This window comes from Bidens hawaiensis, unplaced genomic scaffold (genome assembly GCF_021521415.1).
Source record: "Bidens hawaiensis isolate Kalapana, Puna unplaced genomic scaffold, B.hawaiensis_p1.1 tig00059001_1, whole genome shotgun sequence".
In the NCBI taxonomy this organism is placed as follows: Eukaryota; Viridiplantae; Streptophyta; class Magnoliopsida; order Asterales; family Asteraceae; genus Bidens; species Bidens hawaiensis.
The window spans coordinates 23,263-32,255 of record NW_027500628.1 but is presented as its reverse complement, the minus strand read 5'-3'; the positions used below and the strand labels follow the sequence as shown (position 1 = coordinate 32,255).

Here is an 8,993-nt window from a genome sequence, read left to right as displayed (position 1 = left end):
TATTATCTTTAATTTGTTATTAGGACAAATAAACAAAGGAGATATTTCCGTGATTTCCTACAGATTTGGATGTACGATCCACGTAATATATGGGAAGGTTTGTGTGAATTTCTAGAATGATATTTGACCTAATCAAAGTCAACAAATCCCATGTGACTTACCCATTCTTCATATTATTTTTTTAAATAAAAACCCATTTATTGACTTCGTCATCAAGTCAAGTATTCACCCATTCAGATCCTTCCATATAAATTCGTATAACTTGCATATCTTCTTCTTACAATATTATTATCATCACTTGAATCAAACCTTCACTTCTATATAAAAAAAACCTATCTTAATAATTCTCAACAACATAAACATACAAACCATGTCTTTCATGTGTGGATTTTCTGGCAACCAAGGAGATGATCTTGAAGATCTTTGCATCCTTGAATCACCGGATAAAAAGCTTACAAGAAAGCGTCACAGTTTCGGTAGAAGCAAGAACCCGTATTCGAATCGCGGTCTCGATAAGTTTGAAGCTCTCTTGGCTGACCTTGATGGGAAGAGGCAAATGATCTATACTAAAAAAGGGTCTGAAGATATCTCATTGGTTAGATTTACATACTCCAATTCAAATGATGCTGTGCCAATTGTTGTCAAGCTTAAAGATCCTAGAAAACAAGACAATAATAATAAAGTTGAAAACATTAAAACGCCTTTATTATCATCTCCTGAACATCCGGTGGCCGGCGATGCATCGGTAGGTGGCAGCAAGAGTGTTGGTCAATTTGATCATTTCAGAAGAAAGTTTGTTGAGTGGTGGCGGCCGGCGTATAGCTTACCGGTTTTTGTGGTGTTGATCATGGTGTTCTTGGTGTTTTTCGGGCGGTCTTTTGCGATATTTTGCACTTGTGTAGGGTGGTATATGGTGCCTGCGGCTAACAAGAGGTCGGAGATTGTGAAAAGGTCGAAGAGAGCGGCCGGGAAGAAAGAATATTCAAGAAAATTGAACGATAAGATGGATGTGAGTAGTGGACAGATAAAGAACACTCAACCACATAGAAGAAGTTTTTGAGTGATTGAATTCGAAGTTTAACCAGAGTTTGTATTGAGCTTTTTAGGTTTTTGGTGTCCAATCTTCAAAATTTGTTGATGGATTCATGTACATGTTAATTGTATTTTTTTATGTAGCATATTTGAATGTTGACCAAGTAGTTAGAACTTAGATCTTCAAATTTCATTTGGTCAGTTTTCTAGAAATGTTAGCTTAAAGTTCAAAATGAATTTAAATAATTTTCTTGTAAAAAAAAGAGTTCAAAATGGATTTATACTCACTTCATTTTTTAGTTTAACACTTTATCTTTGTGCTCATTGCTAATGCCTAGTATAGTCATTTCCCATGAAAACTATGCTATGAGAAATGGTGTCAACATATGCCACTATCTCATCCATGTCCCATCACGAGCATTCATCGCTTGGTCTGCGCCGGTCTATGTTTTTTGGTGATCATGGGTAAGAAGAGTGAGGTCCTAACAAGATCAAACTGTGGTAGTGACAATACGGAACCGGCATTCTTGGCTGATCAATGTCATGATTCATATGCGGTATGCCATGAACACACAAAATTAATAAATACACATGATTCGTCACATTATCAAGAAGAAACTGATATGACGAAACTTATAAGGCTCATCAAAACGAAAACGGTGAATTTGAATCGAATCTCTTAATCTTTCAATCTAGAAAAATGAACTTTTTAAAACTGATTAGAGACTCGTAACCGTAAATACAACCTTAGTTATGTTATATTAAAAAAGAGTTATATGACTGTATCCATATATATTCTGTATTATATATTACCATAGCAAGAAATTCAAACAATTATAATACTTAAGGGGAAAAACACTGACTTGGTGGTATAATAATGATCAAAATAAAAAAACAAACTAGAAGATGACGAGAGTTGTGAGGTCATTAAAACAAAACAAAAGGTAGAAAATAAAAATAATAATGATCGGTCCTGTTTAATACATTCAAATGCGACGCGACGTTGACTAAAGTTACGTCAGATCACATTCAGCAAATACATATGCAATATGTCGTGCACATTGCTCATCCTCTCATTAGACCCACAAGTATTATATTATCCTATCCATACATAATAGTTAATAGTTAGGTAGTTGAAAATGAAAGTTTAACGTTCTACATAAAAAATAATACTCCACAACTATATATCTGTGTCTATATTTTATACAAAAAACTCACTCTCATCTTTTAAGTTGATTTACACAACGTATAGGAACGATCTTTTCTATGTACTTCATGATCCTTCGTTCGTGTATCATTAATATACTCTAATTATAGTGTATGTTATATTGTTGTATGGGCTCATCATATTCCAGAGTGAATGAGTAAGTGAGTGACCCATGACCATTTGGAGAATTACAAATTGTAAAGTAACCTTCATACATTTTGTAGTATACATACAGGGATGGGTGGTTGAAACTATAAGACAAAGATACAACAGTTTTCAATTTTCATTTATAAATAAATTCAAACAACTAATAGTCACATAACGAATATTGAACAAAACATGAACAAACTACGATATGATATTATTTACATGTTATATGAATCACTCGCAAGACAATTACAATATGCACACGTACCGCCCCCTAATTTCTACACAATATTATATAATATGATGATGTTACCTTAATTTCCAACAAGTTTTGATGAATCATTTAAAACTTATTGACGATAAACATGGAGTTTCTTATGTTACAACTTTTTGAAATCCTATAACATTGGACATGATTCTTTTATGATTTGCTTTTATTAGTTGATGGAGTGGATTGAGGTGGGTTTATGGTCAGGTTTACTTATGCTTAGCTTAAAGTAGGTCGTAAACGAGTTGAGCCGATCATGAGCTCAATAAGGCTCGACTTGAGCTCGGCTCGTCTGGAGCTTGAAAATGGCACCGGTACAAGTAAAAAACAACATGAATTAGTCCGGGTACCAATATGTATGTGACAAGTACCAAATTAGTACGGATACGAGTACACATACATGTACGAATACGGGTATTTGGGACAAAATGTTCATCCATACTATCAATTATGTGGAATTTACCTTCAGTATATAAGAGTTGAGATGGTTTTCGTAAAATTTTGCTATTTAAAATTACAATTTTTAGTTTAAATGAATAAAAAACAATATCACCAATTTGAAAATGATGATGTTTTGAGCAAAGAAAGTTCCTAGAAAGTTGATGCGTTATCTGTTGACTAATAAAATTTGAACCACCATGAATTATGAAACTTGCCCTCTATGAAATATGTATCTCAAAAACAAATAATCATCAATAACTCTATGCCCAAAATCTCAACTCTGCTACAAAACTCTACTCCGAGTCATGTTTTAGTATCAACACAAATCAAATACATGGAGTTTTAAAGTAGTCGGGATCAAAGTGGTGTAGTCTCACGTAACCGTCTTCGCCTCCGCTTGAAAAACTATCAAAGAAATATATATAAGAATCAAATAAATTTGACTTAGTAACTAAAGGTGTACAATATCTAGAAAATCATTGGGAAATTATTAATTCATTAATATAAAACTCAATTTGGTAAGTAAAACAGAGATGTCACTTGTCAAATGGGTCACTTAATTTAAAAGATCACATTATTATTATTGTGATTATTTTTAATGAATCAACAATTTATTACGATTTAAGAGACAAGAAAATCTCAGAGTCAACTAAAACCAACAAGGCCTATTTAGAAGGTGCCAACTTTGACTCATTACCCAACCCATCTCATCTCATCTAATAAATGATACAAGTCTAGAACTAAAAGGACATCCAAGATGAAGAATCTACCTTTTCCCATCAGGGTTGAATGCCAAAGCATTAATAGGACCAAAATGCCCTTTAACGCCTCCAATCTCTTCTTGTAGAATCTAGTAAAATTACATTAACCGTTAACACAAACAACTTTTTTGCATTATTAAGTTTTAGTTGGATCGGTAAAACACATGAATGTTACCTTGTCATAAAATTTGGCTTCAAACATTCCAGCACGATGATCGGTCGTGGTCACAGCAGATGCATCCTGTCCACCCCCTAGCACAACCTGAAATGTTTATAATACCTAAAATGAGTCCTTATTTAATCAAGTACCTAAAATGCATCTTACCAAAACAAAAAAAATGACAACATTTATGGACTAGATGTCTAGATTAATGTTACAGTTGTCTTATAATGGTTGACATGCAAGCAAATTTTTATTATCTGAAGACGCCAAAATTACATGTCCATATTTTTAGGTATCGACTGATACATATCTCATGACTATGGCCGAGATGATTATAGAGTTTACTAGCCCTGAAAAGTTTTATTTTTGCTTCAATAATTTGTTTCATAAGAACTTGTGACTCAATGGCATTGGCCCATTTGACACACTATAACGTAATACTTAACATATCTGATGATGAAACTAATATTGCTATGTCACAGTAAGCTAACTTAGTCAAAACTACAATATTGGTGGAATTTATTTAGAAAATTAGGCGTAAAATATATTTATGTGCAACTTGCTCATAAAGGAGATATTAAACACATTGTGCTTGAGCAACCAGACTCTTGTCTGTTTAGCATGACAATTTTTCATGACCAGAAAATTAAAAAAATAAAAAGGTTTTTACAATTGGAAGACAAGCTGATAAGTATTCAATGGAGAGTCAAAGTCAAGAAGTCATAGTCAAAGGCTTGATTAGGGGAGGCAATGTTTACGTTTATGAATTTACTTGGTTAAAATCCTTGTAATGGAGATCTAATCCTTCTCGAATAGGATTAATTGGAGAATAGCCCATCTCGAATGGGCCAACTATCTTTTAATTTCTTGTTTATGTTTTGGTCTCTATCACAAGCTGATTAGCATTTACAGCCTAACATTAAAAAAAAGCACAAATCATGAAAACACACGTAATTAGGTGCACGGATTCACTATATTCACAGCAAACTACAGTTAATATCATAAATAAGACCAAACATGAACATATAACAAAAACAAATGAACTATAAAGGAAAAGTTCATTAGAAGAAAGTAGAATATCATGATTGCATGCCTCAGCTCATAATATAAAAAGGACGCTGCAGTAAGTAAATTGGACCCCCCCCCCCCCCCCCCACAACCGCCTAATAGAGTATCTTATAGTACTTACATGGTTAAGAAGTGGAGACATTGCAACAGCATTGATTGGGAGCTCAGTAACATATGTCTTGATCAATGTCAACGATCTGCTGTCCCAGATCTATTTATTTGGAAGAGGATGTAACAATATCAAGAATATGTTGGTTTAACAACCTTATAAAACAATGAAGAATGAAAAAAAAATACTTTCGTGAAATAGTTGCATGGATATTACCTTTGCTGACTTGTCTAGAGACCCAGTGAGGAAATGTGAAGAATCACTTGATTTTGCAATCGATGTAACCATCTTTTTATGACCAACTTCCTTGTCATTTTCTTGCAACAATTTTCCTGTCTGTCAGTTTTTAAAAAGGAGTAATGAACTTAGGGTGAAAGCCATAAGATTATCAAAAGTTAACCATGTTAAATTTTAAAACATACCTCTGTATCCCAAATTCGAATCACCGTGTCTTCACCAGCACTAATGATTGTCTGGTTCAGAGGCCCCCAAACTGCTCTGTTGATCCTTCCTTGAGGACCCTTAAGTATAAGTACAGAATCAGCAACCTCTGAAAAGTTACACCCATTAGAATGCAAGATATTATTAAGGCAGCTTCTCCAACTTACTAATTAAAAGTTTGAAAACAATTCCATCCAATCAGAAATGCAATATCAGACTATCACTTAACCATTATTACTTTTAGTATTAGTGGCGGCGCAGCTTGTTGCCCGCTTACCTGCCTCTTTATTGTAATTGGATCCTTTTATGTGAAATGAAAATTTACCGAAAAATAAAAGTATTAGTTAGATGATTGTAGTTGCTTGTATTAAGTTTTTATTATACTTGTGTATGGTAATAATTCTTTTGATCCCTTAACTTAATGTTAACTTCAGAAACTAAAACTTAAGGTTAATTTAAAGTCTAGTAGGCTATAAACTTTTTAAACATATATTCTCTAATATCCAAACATGTTTAATTTAAAAACACATTTCAGACTTTATCACCTCTCTAGATTAAGATAACAAAAAACAATATTTCCTAGACCATTGTTCAAAAATTGATCAACTTTCTAGTTTTTACCTATTTTGAGCAAACGCAACCAAATTAGGGCATCCAGCGAACCAAGCATCCAGCGAACCGTTCTTGAACTGCTCGACGGAAGGTTCATTTACATTTGTTCTAATAAATGAACAAACAAAAACAAGAGACTCCGCTAGATTATTTAAATGAACGAAAATAAACAAAGGCCGTGGTCGTTCATTTGCGTCGGTTTATGTTGGTTCATTTACCTTCGTTTATGACCATTCGTTTACGTTTGTGAGTGTTCGTCATTCATGTTTGGTCATTAAAGGTTTTTTTATAGTTTTGTTTTATTTTAGTATATTATGTCAAGTCCATTCAGATAACTATCTCAAGTACTTGACTTTATATTTATTTTGGATGCTTATGCCTAATGCTTGAGTTTAAGAATGTTGATTTTTATTTTTAAAACCTCGTTTGTCTGTTTGCGTTCGCCTATGAGCTTAAAAAAGCACACGAACAAGAAGTTGTGTTCTTGAACCGTCCATTGGTAGGGTAAATGGTTTATATTAAGGAATGAACAAGAAAAGGCTTGTTTGTGATATTATGCTCCTACCAATAAAGGACCAGAAGAGCAAAGTTAAAATCATAAATACTTTAGAAAACTCACGATCATGAGGATCAGCAGCAATGCGTTTGACATGAATGGCAGGTGAGGAGGCCATAAAAAGATCGGTGGTAATAATAGCAAGGTAGCAAGATCAACAGACCTAGCCGGGGCAGCAAAGTTGAAAGTGAAAAGGTGTGTTCCGCTCTGAACATGCCATAGCTTAGCTGTCTGATCCGCGCTTGCAGTAATGAACCGTGTTGAATCCCTTGAAACATCGCAGGACATAACGGCGCCGTTGTGGCCTTGGTAGGTGCCGAGGGGGTCGCCGGTGTCGGCAAGCCAGAGGGTAGGAGTGTTGTCTTTGGCGCAGGAGAAGAGGAGGTCTCCTTCTCTGTTGTATTTGAGGAAACTCAGTGGCCTCTCGTGCCCTTTCATCAATATCGCTCTCATCTCTGTCTTCGGTAGAAACAAATCAATCGGTTAATGAAGAAGAAGAAGAAGAAACAAATCAGTCGGTTAATGAAGAATAATAATAATAATAATAATAATAATAATAATAATGAATGAACGAGGACGTGTTTTGTTTTAGGGTATTACATATTATTTTCTTGTTTATATAGCTTTTGGATCGATTTGCTGGGTAGGTTTCGGGCCGGGCCTATTCAAACTCAAGGGTGTTTTTCTTTTCTCTTTTCTAATCTTATGTGAAAGTTGTCAACACTTTTGAAGTCAATCATTTCAGTCTTCATCTCTTGACATGCGAATTCTTAAGTCGAACAATGTTGTATGACCTTCATGTGAAAATTTCTTTAACATATCAATTGTATCCATGACCATATTGTGTTTTCTTTGCATCAACAAAACTAACCAAATCTGTTTTGATGGGTTAGTAAAATATAAGCTCATATCTTTCTTACCTGAAATATGCAAAATCCTATTGCCGGACACATACTAATAAATATAAATAAAAGATATAGAAATCATATATAGTTAGCAGTTAATATTAATGCACATATGCACTTTAATTATGGTACTTTAGAATCGATAATGTTTAAGATTTTGATAGGATATAAAATAAAGTGAATTGTTGGACATCCTTTAATGTACTTAAATAATGAAATTTGTCCAGGGTAAAATGTCTCAACATCTTTTAGATGTACTTTGATGGACTTATAAACGTATGATTACATATACACTCTAACTACAAGTCAAGCAATAATCATACCGTGTCAAGGTCTTTCAAAAATTCTCCCTCTAAAGCTCGACAGTTTCTCTCGATGATGTATACATCATCACTGGAAACTGTGATTATATGACCTTTTAAGAGTAAAATTTTGATGAAAATATGGCAAACTTTTATCAAACTCAAATGCCTCTTTATCATAATATCTTTTGATTTGCGCTTGACAGGATAACTTTTTTAGTTCATACGTATATTGATAACTTCGTAGAACATTTATTGAGGTTTTCATGTCAATGCTTACACGTTATAATCTGTCACAAATTTCTTTCCATCTTAACCAATTATTGATGTGAATTCAATCCTTATGAGTTTTGGTACATGAACTTGCTCATTTAACACATCAATTTGTATATCAAAAATCCATATTGTACCATTCTTCGTTTATTGATGTATAATAATCATCAAGTACAATTTTTTCTATATATGCTTATTTGTACACAAGAATTACATCTTTAAGATGTTTCAATTAACCTTTTAAGCATTCACGTGTTTAGGAACTCTTCAGGAGTTCCAGCTATGTTTAATGTTCCCGAGAATTTAATTTACATCATTTGATAATTCAAATACTTCATAGACTTTCATGTAAACTTTCAGTATCAACTGAGTCACGACATTTATTAGACGCATATCAATTTTTTCTTTGTATTACCAGACTACTTAGATATCGGAAAGTCATTGCTTCCACCATTGGAAAATGCGTCTCCTCATAATTAATCATGGGTCTTTGCAAAATCTGTGTGCCACCAATTTTGCCCTATATCACTTTATTGAATTTTCATAACTCACATAAAACACTTGTTCATTTTATAACTTTAGTTGTACGGATTGTTGGTCAAAAAACTTTCCGTTATTTAGAGAATTCAACTCTTCCCAGTTTGCGTCTTTCCACTTTGGCCAATCATTTTTCATAAGCAGATCTTAAATCTTGATCCTCATCATTTT

General features: G+C 33.6%; 1 protein-coding gene and 1 pseudogene across 2 annotated transcripts; one reads left to right on the top strand and one right to left on the bottom strand.

Moving 5' to 3' along the window:
* Positions 1-290: 290 nt before the first annotated feature.
* On the top strand, positions 291-1,164 carry LOC143602481 (uncharacterized). Its single transcript, XM_077079567.1, has one exon. It carries the CDS (start codon positions 371-373, stop codon positions 1,058-1,060), a length of 690 nt encoding a protein of 229 aa, XP_076935682.1. The 5' UTR covers positions 291-370; the 3' UTR covers positions 1,061-1,164.
* A 2,134-nt stretch (positions 1,165-3,298) lies between these two features.
* LOC143602482 (eukaryotic translation initiation factor 3 subunit I-like) lies at positions 3,299-7,258 on the bottom strand (annotated as a pseudogene). Its single transcript, XR_013147855.1, has 7 exons — positions 6,869-7,258; positions 5,619-5,746; positions 5,413-5,532; positions 5,209-5,298; positions 4,032-4,118; positions 3,866-3,945; positions 3,299-3,500 (listed from the first exon to the last, which is right to left on the bottom strand). The product of XR_013147855.1 is annotated as a eukaryotic translation initiation factor 3 subunit I-like (transcript).
* Positions 7,259-8,993: the final 1,735 nt, after the last annotated feature.